Source organism: Balaenoptera musculus, chromosome 5 (assembly GCF_009873245.2).
Source record: "Balaenoptera musculus isolate JJ_BM4_2016_0621 chromosome 5, mBalMus1.pri.v3, whole genome shotgun sequence".
Classification (NCBI taxonomy): Eukaryota; Metazoa; Chordata; class Mammalia; order Artiodactyla; family Balaenopteridae; genus Balaenoptera; species Balaenoptera musculus.
This window is the reverse complement of record NC_045789.1, coordinates 27,102,834-27,124,969: the sequence shown is the minus strand read 5'-3', so window position 1 is coordinate 27,124,969 and position 22,136 is coordinate 27,102,834. Positions and strand designations below refer to the sequence as shown.

The following is a 22,136-nucleotide window of genomic DNA, read 5'->3' as shown; positions in this document are numbered from 1 at the left end:
AGCAGGCAGACTCCCAACCACTGCGCCACCAGGGAAGCCCACTTGGATAAAATTTAATTGAAATTTATTACGGAAACTGCTGCGACTCAAAGGTGACTTTTATTTACTCAAGCAAGCTTGTAAATGTAGTTTGAACTTTTAATAAAAACTAACTTCAGAAAAGTATTTTTTATTCTTAAACTCTGGAAGAGAGGAAAGCAGTGTCCCGCTGTGACTGAAGGACGAAACCTCGGCTTGAGGACTTTGATCCACAGTTGGCCGTTCCTCTGCGTCTGGGTGTGGAGGGCTGACTATACTGTGCCCGTTTACGTAAGGGAGTCGAGCATCCAGGGGTTCTGGAAGCCGTCCCCCGCGGATGCCGAGGGCCAGCTGTACTGATCGGAGGACGTGGCTTCACGCAGGGCCGTGTCCGCCAGGCTCCCGGCGCAGTGGTTAGCGGTGCCCTGTGCTGGGTGTGCCGTTTGACTGCAGGAGGAGACCTAAAGGCTTATCCTCCTGTTAGCACTTGCTGTTGTGTAACAACCAATCGTATGTCAGAGAAGAGATGACGGATCTGTTTTTAGGGAGAAAAAGGCCACATGTACGTGTGACAATATTTTAAATATTGGAAAAGTGAGGAGACAATAGTGATTTTAATAATAGTTTTCCTCCTTTGTTGAGTGGTTGCTGTGTGCAGGCTGGTGTCCTTTATATATACCATGTGTCCCTCATTCCACCTCCATGCGTCCTGTGATGTAGGTACTATAATTAGCCCCATCTTACATACGAGGACACTGAAGCATGAGATAAGTCACTTGCCCAAGGTCATATTGCTGGTAAGTAGAAAAGCGGGGCCTGGAATCCTGGTGTGTGTGGTGCCACAGCCCTGCCTTCAGAACCAAGACAATTTAGAAAAAACTTGGAAGAGTAAACAAAAGTATTTTGGATGGAGGTACATAGGTCTGGGAGGTCAGAGACAATATTATTGTGTACCTTTTGAACTTTGTTTTGTTTTTAACTATATATGTTCATTTTCTCTTTAGTTGAAAATGAAATGACAGTTTAAAAACTGATGGTTGATGCGAAAGAATCAGGTGACTGATTTTTCTTTGTGGAATCGTTCAACAGGTTAGGTTGGATCACAATGGAAAATTTTCTAATGCAGACTTTCAAGGGGTTCACTCTGAGAATGGGCCAGTTTTGGTCGAAGAACTTGGAAAGAAGTATGTACTGCTCTTCAGCTAAGGTGTTCATTCACCGTCTCTTCCACTTAGCCTAATGTAATCGTGAGCATTTCTAAATGTCCCTGTGTATTTGCAAATTCAGTTAAATGTATTGCCTGTGTGTAGAGAAATACATTCGTCTAGATCTTGTAGAAAAATAGTTTGAGTTCAAATTTAGTGTTATCCGTGTTAAGGTAGTTTAAATAAAAAATATTTGTTTTGTTGCTTACTGTTGAAAATGTGCTATTCTTCACTAAGGCAATTTGGAAAATTAACTGTATTGTAGCTGTGAAGTGGGGACTTCGGAGGACAGGGACCACATTCATTTCTAATTTCATTCATTGCTGCCTTGCTTGCAGTCTTCAGTAAATGATTGTCTGATGGAGGAGTGAAATACTTGCTATTATACAGTGTTACTTTAGAGCAACTTTTGTTTCAGTTGCTGCTGCCTTTATTAGAGGAAAAGGTAGTAAATCACACCTAAACTTTACTGTGGAAAATTTCAAACATACACATATGTGAGGAGGATAGTCCAGTGAGCCCCAATTTAACTATCACCCTATTTTAACAACTAACAGCAGGTTTGGCAGTCTTTTCTAATCTCTTCTCCCTAAGCCCTTTAAAAAAGATGCGAGTGGAATTGGAATATTTGAAAGCAAATCCCAAACATCACACCATTTCTCATAGACACATAGATGCCTCTGTGTGTCTCTAACACAGTGAAGACTCCTCCCTTCCCCATCCTTAGCTACAGTACTTTCATCACATCTCACAGAGTAATAGTCTTTCCTTCTTTATCTAATCTTTTGCTTAGGTTATGATTACGGCCTTTTAGTCTTCTGTCCTTGTAGGTTAGAAAATGTGCTTTTGATTTATGTCATCTTATTTGATTAGAGTTACATCTGGGTTGCTAAATGCTTTGTACTTTAATGTGTTTTTAATATAAGAACTAAACCTGGGAATTCTTAGGTAAACTGAAAGTAAAATATTTATGCAGAATACTTAAGTGGATAGTCTTGGGGGAGCACGATAAATTACTGCAAGTCTTTTCCTTCCTTTTAAAGACTCTCCCCGAAGAACCTCAGACCGCCTTCCTCAGAAAGCTGGAACACGGTGGCAGGGAAGAAGATGAAAAAACCTCCTTCCGGACAGAATTTCCATTGTGGTAGGAGCACGCCAGGTTACCCTTTCTTTGGGGAGGGGACGGTGCTTGGGGGTGTCCATAATGGGAAGATTACGAGGCAGTTTGGCTCTTGCCACAGATGCGGACTACAGAGGGCCCAAGGCCCCGGCGAAGCCAGGCAAAGCCCCGCCCGCGCTGCCACCTCGCCTGCAGCACCCTCCGGGGCTGAGGCAGCGCGTGCCCCTCAGCCACTCTGCAGCGCCGCAGTCTCAGAAGCCCTCCGGTGAGCACAGAAGTCTGAGCAGGACACCCACACAGGCCACGAGGTAACCGTCCCGAAGGCAGGAGAGCTAGAAACTAAGTGAGAAGCATCTCTTTTACTCTCTGTGTCACGTGCTTTTAAAAAGTTACAGTTTTTGTTCGTATATTTGTCTACAGCGTGACATTAAAAGCATTGTTGATAGAATAACGTGAGGATTTCAGTTCTTTATAACTCTGTTTAAACAAATCAAAGTAATTTGGTAGGGTCAGACATCTTTGTTTGTGAATAACTTTTTTCAAATGATTTAGATCGTAACCTGGCACCTCAGAGTTTTCCGGTAGCTTGTAATGTGTTAAATACTGAATTCCAAACGGCAGCCCTAATTCCTTGCAGGGTGAGGGTAGTCCTCTTTATATAGGAACTTAAATCAACCAGAATGGTCAGCCTACTTTGTTCCGACAAGTTTGGATTGTTTGTTGTAACGTGTCTAATACTGAACAGGTTGCTGTGATCATGAATTACCAGCATTCTGACTGAATATGCAGAGGCAGATGAACGTCAGGGTCATAGTTTCCTGTGCCGTGGATTTAAATTTTTCCCTCATCTGCCCTTCCTTGGAGTAGCTTATGGAGCTATGGAGTAGTTTATATTCTTTGGAGGAGCTTTATTTGAGAAGGTGTTGTCTTAAGTGGAGGCTGTCCTCTTCCTGTGAACTTGGCCACGTCTCCTGTGGGTGCTTGTGGCTCACCGTCCCCGTCCGAGCTTGATCTCCCCGATCATCTGAACAGCGGTAGCATGTGCTTATGTGCTTGCTAAGCTCTGGTCTTCAGTTTCTTTATTGTTGGCATTTGGGCATTCCCCTTTCTTGGGAACGTACTTTTAACATTTTGTCATTAAAGACAGTTTATGTAACATCTTTAAGACAGAGTTGTAGGTTCTTAGGCTGACATGGTACCAATACTGTGTAGTTTCCTGGGGCTGTGGCAGCATAGTACCACAGGCTGGCTTAAAGCCACAGCAGTGTATTCTCTTACAGTCCTGGAGGTTGCAAGTCTGAAATCAAGGTATCAGGGCCGTGCCCTCTCTGAAGGTTCTGGGGGAGAGCCTGTCCCAGGCCTCTCCTGCTTCTGGTGTTGTCCACGGTCCTTCGCGTTCCTTGCCTTGTAGATGCATCACTCCCGTCTCTACCTGCATCGTCACGTGGTGTTCTCCCTGGGTGTCTGTGTCTCTTCCAGTAAGGAACCAGTTATAGTGGGTTTAGGGCCCACCCTACTCCGCTATGATCTCATCTTAATGGGATTACTTCTGCAGAGACCCTATTTATAAAGTCACATGCACAGATACGAGGGGTCAGGACTTGAACGTATCTTTTTTGGGAGACGCAATTCAATTCATAACAAATACCAGTACTTCACATCCATCACAGTTTTCTTTTTAATTGAGCCGACTGTTCAGGATAGCAAATTAATTGATACTGTTGGAAATCCAAAACACTGAGAAGTTTGTTCTGATAATTCTCCTTCGTATCCCTGTTGTCCCAGTTGTCTAGCTTCCTCTGCAGAGGCATCCAGTGTTAACAGATTCTTGTGTATCCTTGAAGGGATGCTAATATGTGCGTAAAAAGTACATATGTATTCATAATCCAGTTATCCATAAGTTCTAATGAGAACAGATGATTAAAAATCAACCATAAGAAAGAATTCCCTCATCCCTCAGGGGTGGTCACTAGATACACAACCCTGAGAAATGGCCTGGGTACAGAGTAATCAGGGCCGTGTGTTCTTGGCACACCCAGCAACGATGTGCAGGGGCATTCGGGGCCCACGGTGGGTTAGCCTCCCCCAGCAGATAGTACTTATGTCGCTAAATCACCTAGTTGCGGCTGAAGTCTGATGTGCGGACATTGACCAGACTCCACTAGCGTCTGGTGGTATCTTACCCAGTACAGGCAAGGTACCTAAGAGGACTAACTTACTTTGAATATTAGCTTTGGAAACCTAAAAATGTGAAGTCAGTATAGGAAGGTCATGGACAGAAATGAGATTTTTTTTTTTTTTAATAAAATTCTCATTTTTTAGTAGACTAGAAGAGCCTTTTTTTCTCTTGAACAGAGGATACTCTTTAATGTCTTAAAGTTTTAAAAAAAGAACATACACAGACTACCAAATGGCTAATTTAAATACACTTTTGTTTACCGCAAACTGAATTTTTATCCAGAGTGTTTCTAGTGTTTTGTCCAGTCTGTTAGGAATTAGAATGATCAGACGGACGTGGTCCTTTTCTTGTTTATGTGTTAGCTACCTATTACTTGGTGTATAAAACACTCAATGGCAGAAGGCAGTGGAGAGTACATAGACATAAAGCTTTGGAGAATTTTTGGCACTGTGATTATGTACGAACGTAGTTGTACTTGCAGTTAGTATGCCTTCTAGCCTGTGGGAGTGAGAATGAATCTTACTAGTGTCTTAAATTTAGAGACTGCTGATGGTTGAATATTTAAAGTAAGATTCTAAAAAATTCTAGTCAAAATTTAGAATTTTATAGCTAACACTCCAGTTGATTTAAGTCCATTAGAATTTTGACTTCATTTCTAATACTTAACACATTAGTTTGGGATTCTCATTATCGAATAAAAAGAGCAGTGATGTTGGGCATGAGACCTTCATGACCGCTCACTTTTTAAATTTCTTTCTCATTGATATTGTCTCTTCCTTTGGAGAAAATAAAACAAAGTGTAACAAAAACCGAGCAGGATTGCCATGTATGCTTTCATCATGCAGGTGCCGAAAATGATAGACGTATCCGTGCTGAATATCTCCCCTCCCGCTAGGCTCAGGAGGGGAGAGGTTCTCTGTGGCGCGTGAGAGTGAGATGTGGGTTTTGGGTGATGGGGCTCAGAGGTTAGGGAGTATTGACTTTCTGGAGACTCCTGGCACTAGCTGAGTCATCTTTGGAGTCTTTCACCACTGGGGTTTGAGAAGGACTGGTCTAAGATTGAGGGTGCAGGTTTGCTCCCCTGTTTTTTTCCCTAATACTCTGGGGTTGACGTGTGCCCCATTGGAATTAGGATGTGATTTTAAGTGGGACTGAGGACATGAAATGGCCGTTCTTTATTTCAGAGGTCGGAGAATCAGATGGTATCAGTTGTGTCCTTCCCGCTCTTTTTAGGGAGCTGCATCTCTTCAATATATTTTCCCTGTTGGCTTTGGGTTTTCATTTCCCACTGTTGTGGAACTATTAGACACAGTGTAGAAATAGTATTTATATTGCCTATAATAATTTTAATTCATATAAAAATGTTAGGGTTATGTTATAGGCTACTAGACTCTATTCATGAATTTTTTTGTCTCCTTCTTTGACCAAACTTACTGAAATGACGGCAGTCTTAATCGTAGTTAGTATCTAGCCTGGTGCATGTTTTTCTTCTTTTCACCTTTCATCCTTCCTTGGTAGTGTCTTTAAAAAGCAGGAAGATGGTCGTGGTGTCTCTTTGAACGTTGTCCTTTACTTAGAACAGAAAATTAGAGTGCTTTTGAGGCCTAAACTAACTAAAACCTAAACCTAAAAGCACTAGAGTGCTTTTGAGGCCTAACTTTCCCTTTCTTTTGAAAGAGAATTCTTATGAAAGTATTGGAATATGGCGTAAAGAAATATACAGTGCTTACATTTATGCCCTGATGAAAAGAAAAATCTCAGTGATTCCTGTATCACTTGGAAGTGAGTTATATATTTCTTTTCTTTCCACCCTATTTTAAGTTTGTCTTCTTGACTCTGAAATGTAGCCTAATGCTCCAGGGACTTCTGTTTCCTAAACATTTATTAATCAGGCAGCTAAAAGTTCTGTAATGTCACAGTGTAGCTAAACTGGTCAAATATTTGAATTGCTAAAAGCGTTGTTTTGTATTATTTTAGGTACTCAGTACATTTTGTCTTTTTTTTTTTTTTCATGACAAGAATGTTTTATTTGACAGGAAACCTGATCGTGAGAGAGCTGAGGATTTCGATGCCACGACTCGAGAATCTAACTATTTCGGCCTCTCTCCAGAAGAGCGCAGAGAGAAGCAAGCTATAGAAGAATCTCGTTTACTCTATGAGATTCAGAACAGGGATGAACAGGCTTTCCCAGCCCTCTCCGTATGTATATAAAAAGGGATTTTAAAAGTGATCCTTCAGAAGTCTTCCTTAATATAGTTTTTGTATTAAGCCATAGTTTTAAATGGTAGACTAATAGTTTTTAAACTGAAAGATACCTTGGTGATTATGCAGCTACCCCTCCTTTTCATCTTCATGATTAAGGTGAGGTCTAAAGTTATTTCTAGTTGGTGGCAGAGTTGAGGCAAGTAATAAATTGGTTATCTCACTTTAAGTTTAGTATTCTATTTTTTTAATTTATTTTATTTTTGGCTGCGTTGGGTCTTTGTTGCTGCACGTGGGCTTTCTCTAGTTGCGGTGAGCGGGGGCAACTCTTTGTTTCCGTGTGGTGGCTTCTCTTGTTGCGGAGCACAGGCTCCAGGCACCCAGGCTTCAGTAGTTGTGGCTTGCGGGCTCAATAGTTGTGGCTCGCGAGCTTAGTTGCTCTGCGACATGTGGGAATCTTCCTAGCCCAGGGCTTGAACCCGTGTCCCCTGCATTGGCAGGCGGATTCTTAACCACTGCGCCACCAGGGAAGCCCTAGTATTTTCTTTTGAACCGAAACTCGTTTGTTTTTGCTAGCAAAAACCAGTAACTTTCCCTAAGCAGTAGAGGTTCATGATTCAGTTAATGAGATACATCTGTAAAACCGGGAAACTCTTTTCAGTGTTCCTTATTAAACATACCAGGACAAGATTAACCTAGTACATACAAATAAGAGCTGTTGTTCGGAGTGGTCACTGTTGGAGGCGGTAGTACATGCAGCCCTGTGGCTTTGCCCTTGCTCCCTGTGTCAGACGCTGGGCTGTGATGGATGCTTCTCTGACGAGACAAGTGTTCCCTACCTTTACGTTTCTTACTTCTTTTGGGGGAGTCAGAAGGGAAAACAGGTCTTGTGCAGAGTGAAGTAAATGCTGTGTGAGGAGGGGTCATTGGCAGCACGGGGCAAGGGTTAGCTACTTGAGTTTGGGGGCACTGGGCGCCCTGTACCTATGGTCTGAAATATCGGTAAGTGATACCGAATGACCTGTGATGGAGAGTGGTGGTTGGAACGCTTTCTTAACAGTGGGTTAAACAAACAAAATGGAATGTTACAGGATGCTACCCAATATATATATATATCATATGTATGATACATATATTGGCGTATATATATATATATATATATATATATCTCAATATGTATAATATGTATACAGGTATATATATTTATACCAGTATAAAACATTAAAGCCCCACACACTCAATTTTTTGTACTCTGGCCTCCATTGGATCCTTTAGAGGTATGAGATGCTCAGTTGAAAACAGCTGACCTGGAACAGTATATATATAATTCAGTCTGGCACAGGGATTGGAGTTTAGGAATTACTGGAAGAAATGCCCAAATTCATATGTGAATTAGGCATGGTCTTTAGTCTCAGTATATTTATCTCTGTGATATGTTATTTTTCCATAATATTTAGAAAATAAAAAAACTACAAATCATTTAAGCTTCTACTCACAGCTTTTTGTCCTCTTTTCAGTTAGTGAATGGGGAGAAACAACTACTGTAATGTGGGAATAGATTGTGAAATGTTTTGATTGTTAAAATGGGGTCTTCGTACTCATTGTCTTTAAACAGGCATTTGATCCTGTCTCAGACTTGATAGCGACTCAGGTTTGTCTTGTAGAAAATGCCTGCCACAGAGGGCTGAGGTCCTCTTCTCAGCCGTGTGCAGCACTTACTCACAGATGCTAGAAGAGGAGAGACCTTCAGTGGTGATTTAGCTGAGAAGCCAGGCTTATTCCAATCCCCATGTTTCACCAGTTAGAAGTTGGAGCTCACGTGGAGCTTGGGTGATTTGCTGACAGTAGCGTGTCAGTGGTAAGCGTCCTAGTGCACTGTATCTGCCCGTTTGCACTTGGGTGTTTCTCCCCCACCAAGGGCTGTGGCTCAGCTATGGCTGCTTTTGAAGGTTGGTATGAAGGGTGCTATTCTTTGTGCAGAGAATGGAAGTGTAAGTTGCAAAGTGAAGGTTTGGTCAGGGTGGCTTCCTGAAGTATGGGCATACGAAGAAGTCGTCGTACTAATTTAGGCCAAAGCGTCTGATTACCTTATTAGTAAGCTGATTACTATAGAGTATGTAATATGAACCCTAGGTCCTATTTTTTTGTAGTTTGGGAAGTATAAAGATACAGGGCTATGAATTTTGAGAGTTTTAGTTAGATGTATGAAGAGTAAGGTTAATTAGAAGATTTTGTTCATATATTTGTGAGTAAATCTCTAACCCAAAGTGTTGGGTTTTGTTTATTTTAAGAGCTCATCAGTCAGCCAGTCAGCTTCTCAGGGTAGCAACCCAGGCGTCCAGAGAAAATCATCACATGGAAGCGATAGAAAAGGAAGCAGGCGGAGAATGGACACCGAAGAAAGAAAAGATAAAGGTATGTTATTTCATCATTTGAAAGCAGATGCGAGAGATCTGTTTCTGGCTTAAAGTCAGACATGGGGAAAAGAACTTACTTTTTAAATGATTAAGCAATGTACTGTCACGTCTCACTGTTGTAGAGAATCATTGACTCAAGCTACATAAAGCACATTGTGTTATTCTGAAAACTCTATTATCCACTGACTAAACATGGTTCAAATGGTACTTTTGGCTTTCTCTGTCTTCACGTTTTATTGTTGTGTCTTCACACCTAACTAGCGAATGATGCCGTCTTTTTTATTCTGATCTGTTATAGACTCCGTCCATGGACATATTCCCTTGGATAAAAAGCCCGAGCCAGGCACACTGGAGGTAAACGTTTTAAATACTAATTGCGTCTCTTTCTTTTTCCTTAACATTGTGATAGTGTAGAAGGAGATGGAGATGATTTCATCATTTTATAACAAAGTGTTAGGGAAGTAGAAAAGCAGAAGAAAATTGAGAAAAAATTACAGTGCTTGAGGAGAATTCACTCACAAATTATAACCGTTTCTTCAAGGGTACCTTACGATGACCTATCTGAATTGGTGGAACATAGCTTAGCTTTTACTTTCCATTACTCTATAGTAGATTGAGATTTGTAAGGGAAAAGTGCTGTTTTGAAACCATGCCCCCGATAAAAACTGCCCAGTAGTCTGATGTGATGAAGATGTGGAGGCAAAATCCCCTACCTGTTGGAGCCCAGGTACAGTGGAAAAGAGTAGTTGGTCGTCAGAGGGTTCAGGCAGGTGCGAGTAGGGTGGGCTGTAAAGGCGGCCATGTTACCCCAGAATGTGGGTCTTTGAAATGCAAAAGTATGCTTTTTTTTTTTTTTTTTGGTGCTTCCAAAGAATATTAGCAATGATAAATGTTCAAGAATTACATCACCGTCAAAGAAATTAGAGTGCCCACCTCCTACAGAACAAGTAAGTACATTGTAGCATTTGACATTGAATGCTCCATTCCCTGGGTTTCTTAACTCTTACTGTCATCATTAAAAAACAGAAAATACAGGAAATGGGAGAATTTACTCTATCTAGTTTCATAATTTGGAATACAATTATGATTTTTCTCTCATTCTGTTCTTGGTTAGTCTAGAATGTTCTCAAGTTTTAATGGAATGTTATTTTTATAATCACCATTGTCTGGACATAGACGCCATTCTTCTGAATTGATTTTGAATAAGTTTGTATCTGGCACCTTGTGTTGCCTTTGTGGTGAGTTGGCTTGAATATGAGATTTTTGAAGGGAAATTATGAATTTCTGTTTTATTTCAAAACTTTAAAAAAGAGTTAGACAACTCTGCATGCTTAACAGTTATTTCATAGAAGGGAGGGAATGTAATGATTGAAGAGATTAGAAAAATAAACATCTAAAGTGCAATACCACCAATTTACAGATTGACTGATGAAGGAACCTGAGTTCTAGCAGATGATTTTGGTTCTTGATCTAATACAGGAGCAGAGAAAGTTCTTGTCCTTTGCCTTTCAGTTACATCCTTCGTGTCAGGTGGAAAGTGTACAGTTTTATGCTAAGTCTTTGTGTGAGGAGCTTCTAAACTCGTGAATTTCAGGGTGATTTCAATGATTTTGCTTTCTTGCCTTATGAGCATTGTGTTCAGGTTGCTTTGTAGTTTGTTTCTAACCCTGCCAGTGACTTCTCTGACTTTTGGTGGGCAAATCACTGGTTAGGATCACATTTGTTAGTATGGAGTTTTCAGCTACTGTGTTTTTTTCTTTCATTTCGAAGACCAGAAGAAAGACCATGTATGTAGAAACCACAGTTGTGTGTAAAAGTCAGGCAACTCAAGGTACCTGTGGTGGTTGAATTAGTGTTACGCAAAATGAACTCTCGTCTTTTTCCACCCCCTCTTCTTGAAGAAGCCAGCAGAACATGTGTGTCTGTCCAACCCAGCTCCCCTTCTAGTGTCTCCAGAGGTACATCTAACTCCTGCCGTGCCTTCTTTACCAGCCACTGTGCCAGCCTGGCCAAGTGAACCTACAACTTTTGGACCAACAGGTTAGATAAAAATTTTAAAAGTTCGGTGAATCCACCAGCAAAAGCCTTCCAGGTCTTGAAATTCTTGAGTGTGAGCTTGCCCTCCGAGCAGGATTAGGCGTGTGGAGCCCCCCAGAGCCCTGCTCTGCTCCCAGCTGCCTGCGGTGCTCGTGTGAGGTGCGCCCTCCCAGTCTCGGGGGCAGGTGTGTGAGCTCTGCTTGCCCAGTGCTGGCAGCGCAGTGTTCACCCCCGTGGGCCAGCTCTCTGCCAGGCTCCGTGTCTTGTTCATAAGAGCTGTTATTAGAAGATACTGACTCAAAGCTTGTTTTCTGGGCGCTTATTTCCTCCTTTGTGTCCAGGAGCGTGTTTGGTTGACGTTAGTACTTCTTTAGATTTCTTAAACACACACCGTTTTACTAGCTGTACAGTTTTATAGCATTCTTCGCCTTTTAGCTTAATGTAAACTTATATTTGTAGAGAATTATTTTTACCTCTTTATAGCTTTTGATTCCTTTCCCTTTCTTTTGTAGGTGTCCCTGCTCAAATTCCTGTTCTGTCAGTGACACAGACTCTGACCACTGGACCTGATTCTGTTGTGTCCCAGGCTCATTTAACACCCTCTCCAGTTCCTGTGTCAATACAGGCCGTTAACCAGCCCTTGATGCCTTTGCCTCAGACACTGAGCCTTTACCAAGACCCACTCTATCCTGGGTTTCCTTGTAACGAAAAGGGAGATCGAGCCATTGCACCACCTTATTCACTGTGTCACACTGGGGAGGACCTGCCTAAAGGTGAGCTCCTTCTCCGAGTTCAAGTTGATTTTATTTATGAAGTACTGGTACAGGTTCAGTGAGAAATGTAAGTAGAGGACAGAGGTCATGTTGCTGAGTAAGCCAAAGGACTTGCTTGGGGAGGACAGCAGAGGTTCAGCTGTTAGTCGCTCATCACTCCTGTTTCAGCTTCTGTTTGATTGGTGTGTGTTTTCATATGTTTAGTAATATATAAACTATTATTTATAGCAGCAGCCCCTCCCCTTACTCCCCTGCCCCTGTCATTTTTTCAAAAACAGTCTGAAACCATTTTGAATTAAATCTTAATAGTGTTACTAACCAGATAACTAAACAGTACTGAGTTTCCACATCAGTGGTTTGGTGTTTGGAACTACTCATATTACTTCATCCATGAAAAAACTGGAGAGGAGAATGAATAGAATACATAATAGCTGTCGTTATAGTACTGCATATGCAATAGTATAGATTTTTTAAGGAATTCTTTTTAAATTCGTCTTTTTTTTTTTTTTTTAAGAAAGTTTAGTTTGCAAGATTTCCTATTTGAAAAACTGAAGGAGTAATGTAGTGACTCTCTGTGCTCTTTACTTGGATTTTTGTGGATGATTTTCTTTTATTAGTCAGTGGTTTGACGTTTGTGTCTGTGGGTAACCGGCTAATGTCAAATGAATACCTGAGCTAGTATGATCCTACTAATCTTGTTAATGATTCAGGTTTATGTTGATATTTACTCCTACCCCCAACTTTTTTATTTCATAATATTTTAAACCCCACAGAGAAGTTTAAAAAAGAAATGCAGTGAGCAGCTGAGTTTTCTTTGCACAGATTTAAGTTTAGTCATAAAAATCTCAATTTAAGCCATTTTGGGGCATGGATGTTAGACTAGATAAAGCATGTTGACTCTGGAATTACCCTGCAGTAACAGAGTCTGGTGTTGGTTATATTACAATTTTTAATATATGTTTTATATCACAGGCTAGAGAAAAACAATCCAAGTAGGCAAAATTGTCCTTAGAACTATATGTCATTTGAGGATAATGAACAAAAGCTTTTTGTGAATGTATAATTTTAGTGAGTGATGATGTTACTTATTTTCAGATAAGAACATTCTTCGATTCTTCTTCAATCTTGGTGTAAAGGTATTTACATTTTATCATTTTGAAGTTATTTTAAGTTATTTAAGTTAATACTGTTTTAAATTATTACCATTTAAATCATCTTAACTCTTATCCTGTTGGTCAATAACCTAAGGTTTACTAAATCTCACTGTTTTAAGAAGTGGCATTTTCAGTACCATACAGTTTGTTTTTGGTGGTGACTGAGGCTCCAGTATTTGCTTGCTTTCCCTTTTAATTGGCAGTGGTTTAACCCTGTGAGTATATTCGGGAAACAGCCTAGTGAAAGCGCTCCCCTGAGGAATTAGGTGGAAGGTCTGGGTTTGAAGTTCTGCTCCTACACTCTTTATCTGTATGGCCCCGGGCAAGTCATTGAGGGTGTCTGGGCCCAGCTGTTCTCACGTATGGAATGGGGATGATGCTCTTCTTCTGTCTGCCTCAGTTGCTTGAAAGGCGGAGAGGAGGCCACGAGTGGAAGGTGGAGCTCCCTAGCAGAGCAGAGCTCCCCGTGGGAGGGGATCAGCCTGGAGACGGCTTGTCTCAGAAGGAGCTGCAGAACTCTTTTCTCGTCAGTGCTGTGTTGTCTGCTGTCTTGGATTCGTTTCTGTGGGTTCTAGGCTGCTAATACATGAAATGAAGTGCCCTACCGTGTGGGGCCTACGGACCCGTTCCTGAAAGGAGACTTGATTAATTTCTCCATCTGCTGCATTCATGCATAGTTTATATTTATCTAGTTAATGTTGGCTATAGCTGATTGGTTAATTAGTCAGTTGTCTGGTAAATTTTCCTTCGTGTTTTGGTGTTTAGCTGAACCTTTTGCAGGGGAAGGATTTGGAGTATTTCATTTTCGGTGTTTATCCTTATCTGACTAGAGGTCTGACTTTAATCCTTGCAGTTGGATTGCTCTGGGATCTCCTCTGACTGTGGAGTCCAAATGTTGGGGGTCACCTACTTCTGTACCAGCGTTTTTATGGTAGAACACGTCTAGACTAGGTAACTAGTTGGCACGGGGTCACACATTGAGTTAGTGGTAGAGCCAGAACATGAATGAATGCAGGTCAAGCTAAACAGCCAGTGATCGAGAGACTGGAAGTTGGAGGCTCGAGTGCTTGATTGACGGTGGTTGTTTCTGAGATCTGTATCACCCCAGATTACTTCTGTGCAGTTAGACCTGAAGGATGGAATTAATGATCATGATAATCTGTAGGTGGGTTCATCACTCCGTCTCCTTTCAAACCTCTGTAGCGGGACTTGGAGTTGGTTTCAGGATAGGAACAAGGAATGGAGTCTCATAGCCGTGACTTAATTTTGTAATTCCTTTGCATGTTGTGTATCAGTGTGATCTAGTATTTGGACTGCAGTTTATGGTCTTTGCAGGCATGAGAAACTTATCTTGAGCCCACTCTGAACTTCTGCCCGCCCCCTGTATTGTTTATCTTACTGGTTTTCCTTGTCTTTTGTAGGCGTATAGTTGCCCTATGTGGGCCCCACATTCTTACCTGTACCCTCTGCACCAGGCCTACCTGGCGGCCTGCAGGATGTACCCAAAGGTCCCTGTCCCTATGTATCCTCAAAACCCTTGGTTCCAAGAAGGCCCTTCCGCTCCGAATGAAAGTGACTGTACCTGTCCGGATGCTCACTTCCCCGGGCAGCCTGAGGCCAGTGTCAACGGTCAGATGCCACAGGCAGAGACTGGACCGCCGACGTTCTCTTCAGCCCTGGTTATCCCTCCGTCTCAGGTGTCTGAAAGTCACGGACAGTTGTCTTATCAGGCCGACCTGGAATCTGAAAACTCTGGGCAGCTTCTTCACGCTGAATATGAAGAGTCGCTGAGCGGCAAGAACATGTTCCCGCAGCCATCTTTTGGGCCGAACCCATTCTTAGGCCCGGTTCCCATCGCACCTCCTTTCTTTCCTCACGTTTGGTATGGGTACCCTTTTCAGGGATTCATAGAAAATCCAGTAATGAGGCAGAATATTGTTCTGCCCTCTGATGAGAAGGGAGAATTGGATCTGCCCCTGGAAAATCTGGATCTTTCTAAAGAATGTGCTTCGGTTTTAGCAGCAGACGAGTTTCCCGAGGCTGGAGGTGAAGACACCCGTCCTCTCCCTGAAGCCAGTGTGAGCGAGCACGAAGGCCAGGCGGAGCAGTCATCCCAGACACCTAAGGCAGATCTGGCACTGGCTCCCGTCCCTCCTGTAGCAGAGGGAAAGGCTCACCTTCCCGCTCAGATTCTAAACAGAGAGAGAGAAACCGTGCCCGTTGAACTTGAGCCTAAAAGGACCATTCCGAGTCTGAAAGAAAAACCAGAAAAAGTGAAAGATCCTAAGGCTGCTGCCGACGCGGTCAGTGGGGCCAGCTCTGTGGACAGCAGGGTGCCGAGACCAAAAGAAGAGAGCTCAGAGGATGAAAGCGAGGTGTCTGACATCCTGAGAAGTGGTCGGTCCAAGCAGTTCTATAATCAGACTTACGGAGGCAGGAAGTACAAAAGTGATTGGGGCTATTCTGGTAGGGGGGGCTACCCTCATGCGAGAGGGGAGGGGTCCTGGAAAGGGCAGCCAAGCAGGAGCCGAGAGGAAGCGTATCAGTACCATCGGAATGCCAGGGGACGGCCCTACAGGGGGGATAGGAGGAGGTCAGGGGTGGGAGATGGTCATCGGGGACAGCACACTTGACGGTGTTGCGGCATTTTAGAGCAGAAGCCCTTTCTGAGGTGGAATGTTTCTGAAGTCTTTAAAAAAATACATTAAAATAAAAACCCAACTTGGAACTCTCTCCTCCCCTCCCCCTTTACCCTCACTCTCATTCTGGACAAGAGATTTTGGATATGCGTTTAAGGGGGCAGGTGAATTCCTGGTGTTGCCATTTTTCTTCGTTCAAAATCTGTCTATTTATCGGGTGACTGCCCCCATAAAAAGTTAAGAAATAAGTTTGTTAAAGTATTTTTTTATAAACAGCTTAATATAAAACATTATAGATTTAGTGTTTGATTTTTTTTTCCTTATATAAGTTTAATTTTCAAACGTTGGAAATGTGTGCTTTATAGTGTTTACTAAAGTGACAAAATACATCATTTGACACACTATAGAGTCCAAAACATAACATTGCACCAAATAGAAATGTATATTTTATTATGCAATGCCTTAGTCATAAACTGGGCTCAAACAATTCTTAGCCTAAAACACTGTTGTCTTTTGAAATGCTTCCAACCCAAAGGCCTTTCATCTCAATATCTGTCAAACTTGAATAATGTCTTCTCTTTAATATTACACATAAGGCAGCCTATTAACCTGTGTCTTAGAAATGTTGTATATAGTTCTTTTAATATTCATAGGGTATATTTTTGAATTTTGGTGAGTATTTGTTGAACTTGAGATTGCATACAAGAATAGATGTTTAAGAAATAATAGGAAATCTAATGAAATGGCTGTTCCCACCAAGAATTCTTAGCACTGGTGTAAATATCATGGTGCCTACTCGAAAGAAATGTAGATGCTATGCATTTTGAAAATAATCTGCATCTGTTAAAACTGCAGAAGTTTTTTAATGCCACTTTAACACTAATGCACTGACAGATTTAAATATTTTGTGAGAAGAAATGTTAAAAATTTTTAGCTTGACAGGTTTCTATAGAGTTACTGTGTTTCATTTTTCCCTTTGCACCACACTCAGTTATGTGTACCACTTTACATTTGCATGTTCAATTTGTCACGGCTGGAACTATTGTACAAAAAAGGATGATTGTGACTTTGAGTTCTTTTCTAGAGGATGCTGCTAGACAGTGGATTTGTTTGCATTTAATAGCTCGTCACCCCTTCGGTCACACGTCTCTGATTCTGCTTCCTTCCAGTCTCTTGCAGTATTCGCCAGACTTTCCCTTTGCATGTTGCACTCTGTTCCCATTTGGAGATGTGATTCTCTGAATTAACACAGTATTCATTCATCTGTGTTACTATGTAAAAATAACTGTAGCTTATATTTCTTATTTGTACATACCAATGTGAAGTTCTACCCTTTTTTATGTTCTGCTTTGATCAGGAAGTTTTGAGTGCTATGCAAATAATGTAGTAATTTCTCTTTGCATGCCATGTGTAGTATACCTAGCCAAAAGTAGATTTTTTTTTTAAAGCAATTACTTTAAAAGCAAATACAATTCACTTGAATTTGACAAACTGAAGCAGATGAGTTTTCTGGGTTCTCTGATAACCTACGGGAATGTTTGGGTGCCAGCTAGGCTCAGTGAATCTCCACTGTACTGTAATAATGGTTATTTACCTCTGTGTTGTTTTAATTACCTAATGTCTTTGTAACTGCTGATTTGAGTAGTGATTAGTGTGTAGATGTCTTGTAACATAGGATTTTAGAGAGCACTTTGAAAGATAACATTTTATTATGATGGTGCTAGGTAAAAATTTGTAAAGACTGGGATGGTTGTGTGGAAAAGAAAAAAATTCTTGAGAGAACCTGTTGAAAGGAATTTCTGTTGTCACCTTCTAAGCTAGAACAACTGGGGAAGGTACTGCTTAAGCAATTTTTTTCTTAGTTAACATCAACAGTTGTTACGGAATGAGAAGATGAGAGGGTCCTCCACTTTCAGCTCATGCTTGTATATGTAGGATTAGCTTACCTGATAATTTTAATGAAAATTACATTAGATATAATGACCAGATTTAAAAGTTCAATGTAAGTTTGATCTCAGGAGTCCAAAAGAAATCGCTATTTCCTGTGTCCTTTGTTTTATTGACTGGGATTTGATCGTCCCAGTTTCTTCTCGAAATGTTTAAAAATTGGATAGGAAAGAATACTGTTGATTTCTTCATTGTCACTCTGTCTTACCTCAGTTGAGTAACAGAATACTCTGTAGTTCCTGAAGGAAATGCCGATTTGCTTCCTGTTTCCCATACTTACCTCCAGGACATGATGGAAACAGTGCTGGAAGAGAACTTTAGCAGTTGGTACTTTACTCAGTGACCTCTGGAATAAGAATAAAAGAACTCTGACTTTTGATTATTAGTTTTAAAATTGTCTTTACGTGAAGGTCAGTTTTGTTTTTTTCCTTTAGGTTTGTTATCAATATATTAGTCCAGGGGTTTTGCCTTATGCTGAGGTCACACTAGGGCCAAGCAAGCTTTTGTCCTCCTTCGTTTTAACTGAGTCATATGGTATGTTGACATGAGATAAAATGTTTCAGAGAAAAGCAAAAGCTTAGAAGTGAGAATCATTTGTATTTTGAGTTGGAAATTATGGAACTTACTCTATTATGATACACATTTTGAAGAACAAATGTTTAGAATGACCAAAGCTCACCTGTTCTTTTCATTTTAGTTGCTTTTGCTAAACTTGATTCCAGCCCCTTTCCTTTTAGCATTGCATATATTTCTCTTCTTCAGTTCCTCTCAGATAAATCTTCAATTCTTGCTCCACGTACCCGTTGGTGGCAGGATGCTAGCATCTGTGTAGTCCTCGTCCTGTTTCCTGGTAACCCGTATGTTCATTTTCATGGCTGACCTAAGCTCAGACCCTGCCTTGGCCTGGCAGGAGTAGGTTTTCCCTACTGATACATTATCGTATTTGATGCAGACTGTATATATTCTTGCAGTGTGTTTCCTTTGTGACTCAAGGTTGAATAATGCCTGTGAACTGCAAACTTGCTTATGATTGACTTGGTGCAATAAAGTTCCTTTCTAACCATTTCTGGTTTAGAAGACATTCAGCCATCCTAGAAACTAGCAATATTTATTTATGCCTCATTTATTTTACCTTAGTCTTTCACTTATGGGTACTAAGCAAGGTCCATTTTAGTGTAGCTGAAGAGACTACATATTTGCATATTTGGCTACACTATTTCTGTTTACTGTATTTTGCTTCCTATTTAATGTCTAAATGCTATTGTGTCGTTTCCAATCTTAATGGCTCAGTTCCAGTATATCAGTTTCAAAGAACTAAGGTTTTGCTACTAGTGGCAGCCACTTAACTCTCCCACTAATTGGGATTTCCCACTAATTTAGGTTTTCTTCTCCCCTGAAATACAAATTTTAGAAAAATCCTACAAGAGGGGTGGGTGCATGTCTTAATGCTGGGAAACAGCGACTTTGGGGTTGAATTTACTTGAATGGATTAAAAATTGCATTGTTACAGAGCTAGAAAAAAATTTATGTATGAAAAATGATAATAGCCTTACACTGAGTACAAATAATACTTAAAGCATGTGAAGATGTGATCATTTGTGATGTTACTTGTAAAAAAAAAGTATATATACATCTTTTGAAGTGTTGAAAGGAAAATAGTACTTTATATTCTTTATCATATCACTTTTTGTAAGTGTTGAATATATTCCTGTTTATTTTTCTATGTTCTGTTTTGTAGCCTTAAGAAGTGTTTCAAACATATCTGAATGTATAAAATAAGAGTAAATGCCCTTCATGATGTGATGCTGCATTATATATAAAACTGTGTGCATATATTAAATTTTGTCTCTTGATTCTGCTTGTGATTCTTTGGTTCTAGGGCTTTAACCAAGTAATATAGCATGTAAATCTTAAGAGGAGTTTAAGTAAACTCCTAAAATTAAAAGAGTTGTTTGCCCTGGTTCTTATCCAGTCAGAAAATCTAGTGTGTGTGCAATTAAATACCACCCGGGATTTATAATCTATGGGGTAAGTGCTGTTCTTTTCCCTACGTTATATATATAGTAAAATGGGTCACGCAACTAGTAAGTGGTAGAATTTGGATTTGAACCTAGCTCTTGAGTGGTTTGAGAGCTAGTCCTATCATTTTTCTCAGCAGTCATTAAATGAAGTGGGGATGTGCAGAATATCTAAGAATAATTTATAGATTAAATGACTCAGTTTTAAGTTAGATAAAACACTTTGAAAGTTTTATTTGAAAACTGAGGTAGCAAGTATACTTAAGTACTTTGAAAACCCAAGTTTCTTAAGGCTGTATTTCTTCATTAAGTCGCCTAAGAATATTGCTAGTCAATACTCACTTAACCTACTATGGACTTTCTCATCTTAGAGTGGCTTTCTCAGGAAGCAGAGCCTAAAACAAAGGCTTCATTCAGCACAGGGTTTGAGAGGGAGGTGACTTAGGTGCAGGGGCAGCAAGCTGGGAAGCGGGATCCCAAGTCCTATAGGCCAGTTGTTTGGGGCTGCCTGAGAAGGTGAGTGAACTATCACAGAACCTTGGAGGGATCAGAGGGAGAAAGGACGGAGGAAAAGGGGGAAGCATTTCTCCGTTAGCTGTGTTGAGTGCCAGCACCTCTTCCCACAGAGTTAATCGGGAAGAAAGTAAGAAAGATGTCTGTTGATGCTGGTTGAAGCCCTTGCAGAACTGGTCACTTGATGTGGATGGATAAGAAGGTGAGACTGGCTGACCAGTGGGCCACAGGAAGTGCCCCATGCCGGGTTTCTCTAAAAGTTTTCAGAGAAAAGCAGAATGGTCTGCTTTTCATTTTGAGTATATTTGTTTTACTTTCACTTGTTGACTCTTAAATGCAGGACTAGGGAATGATATGAGGATGTAAATAAACTGCAAAAGAGAAAGTAAACACAACTTCCCTTCACAGACCATAATTTATAAGCTCTTCCGAAAGTGAATCATGCACTCAGAATAGTGAAGCTACAGTTGTTGGTATGAACATCAAGTTAAGAGTTTTCTACATTGATCCTCCGAGTTCAAAAAATTCTGTGTAGTAAGCTAGTTTCATTTAAAAAAAATAAATTTATTTATCTTTGGCTACGTTGGGTGTTCGTTGCTGCGCGCGGGCTTTCTCTAGTTGCGGTGAGCAGGGTCTACTCTTCGTTGCGGTGCACAGGCTTTTCATTGCGGCGGCTTCCCTTGTGGAGCACGGGCTCTAGGAGTGCAGGCTTCAGTAGTTGTGGTGCATGGGCTTATTAGTTGCTCCACGGCACGTGGGATCTTCCTCGACCAGGGCTCCAATCCGTGTCCCCTGCGTTGGCAGGTGGATTCTTAACTACTGCGCCACCAGGGAAGTCCACTAGTTTCTTTTACGTGAAAACCTTGGTTTTGGATTAAACGCCTTCAGGTAGAGTAAGAAAGTAATGCTATGCCTATCTAGGGACGTGCCTGTTACTGTGTAACTTAGTTCTTTGCAATTTTCTAAGATATATTCAGAAATCAGGGGCCAAAAATGGAGACCAGAAACCAGAGGGCACAGACATGAAGTGACACTAATGCTCTGCTCCACGAGAAGGGACAGATAGATAGATAGATGGTCATGGTTGCCAGTCTCATTAGCTGAAAACTTGCAGATACGGGAGACAGACTTGGGCACATGCAGGGTTGGGAGCTGGAACTATCCACTACAATCTGCCTATATTATTATCCTTTCCTCTCACTAAGCTCTTCAGTGCGCATGCTGACTTGTCTCTGACCTGTGTTCTGGTTCACATGGATTTTCTTACCATTTTTATCATTATAGGTGCTCCTTTCCCTGGGAGCTGCCTCCTTCATGTAGCCCCTCTGACTCTCCCACCCAGAACTACGTCTCTTCTGAACCACGTGGCGCTCATAATACACCAGGCGCTGGGGTTGAGGGATTGACGTGTATCTAAATGAATGAGTGAAATGATAGAACTAAGTAGTTATCCAGTCTTCCTACAGAAACACAGAACCTCTATGGCGAGTAGATTCATTCCTTCAATACAGTAGGCAAACGACATGCCAGACACCAAACTGCACATTGAATCTGTAAGCAAGACAGAAAGCACTGGACGACTTCAAGATGCTATGGTGTAAAATTAGGTTAACTTAAATTACATAGATAACACTTTTTGTAACGACTGCTGCACACTAGGTTGACTATAAACAGTTTATATGTACAAAATTTCAATTCAGAAGGTAATGGGTGTATAATATATGTCTCCTTTATTCCCTGTTCTTAACCATCAAGTTATCCTTCCCAAAGCATTAACTTTGAGTATCCTTCTGTGTATTTTAGTATTTTGTATATTTTCATATAAACAGTGGTGTATTATAATAAATTATGTTGCACCATGCTTTTTTGCTTAGAGATTTTCTCTAATCAGGATATACTGAGCAGTCTCATTCT

At 40.9% G+C, this 22,136-nt stretch overlaps 1 protein-coding gene across 3 annotated transcripts in view; it reads left to right on the top strand.

Moving 5' to 3' along the window:
- Nucleotides 1–19,544, top strand: part of OTUD4 (OTU deubiquitinase 4) — a 41,649-nt gene extending 22,105 nt beyond the window's left edge. Inside the window, exons 11-21 of one of the 3 annotated variants that reach the window (XM_036853050.1) lie at nucleotides 1,108–1,202; nucleotides 2,267–2,367; nucleotides 2,465–2,651; nucleotides 6,559–6,721; nucleotides 9,016–9,139; nucleotides 9,440–9,495; nucleotides 10,014–10,088; nucleotides 11,043–11,181; nucleotides 11,691–11,951; nucleotides 13,047–13,087; nucleotides 14,527–19,544. In XM_036853050.1, coding sequence (XP_036708945.1) covers nucleotides 1,108–1,202; nucleotides 2,267–2,367; nucleotides 2,465–2,651; nucleotides 6,559–6,721; nucleotides 9,016–9,139; nucleotides 9,440–9,495; nucleotides 10,014–10,088; nucleotides 11,043–11,181; nucleotides 11,691–11,951; nucleotides 13,047–13,087; nucleotides 14,527–15,738 — 2,454 coding nt within the window. In that variant the 3' untranslated portion in view covers nucleotides 15,739–19,544. The remainder of the gene's footprint in view (nucleotides 1–1,107; nucleotides 1,203–2,266; nucleotides 2,368–2,464; nucleotides 2,652–6,558; nucleotides 6,722–9,015; nucleotides 9,140–9,439; nucleotides 9,496–10,013; nucleotides 10,089–11,042; nucleotides 11,182–11,690; nucleotides 11,952–13,046; nucleotides 13,088–14,526) is intronic. The other 2 variants (XM_036853052.1, XM_036853051.1) reach the window with 2 other exon arrangements.
- The last annotated feature ends 2,592 nt before the right edge of the window (nucleotides 19,545–22,136 follow it).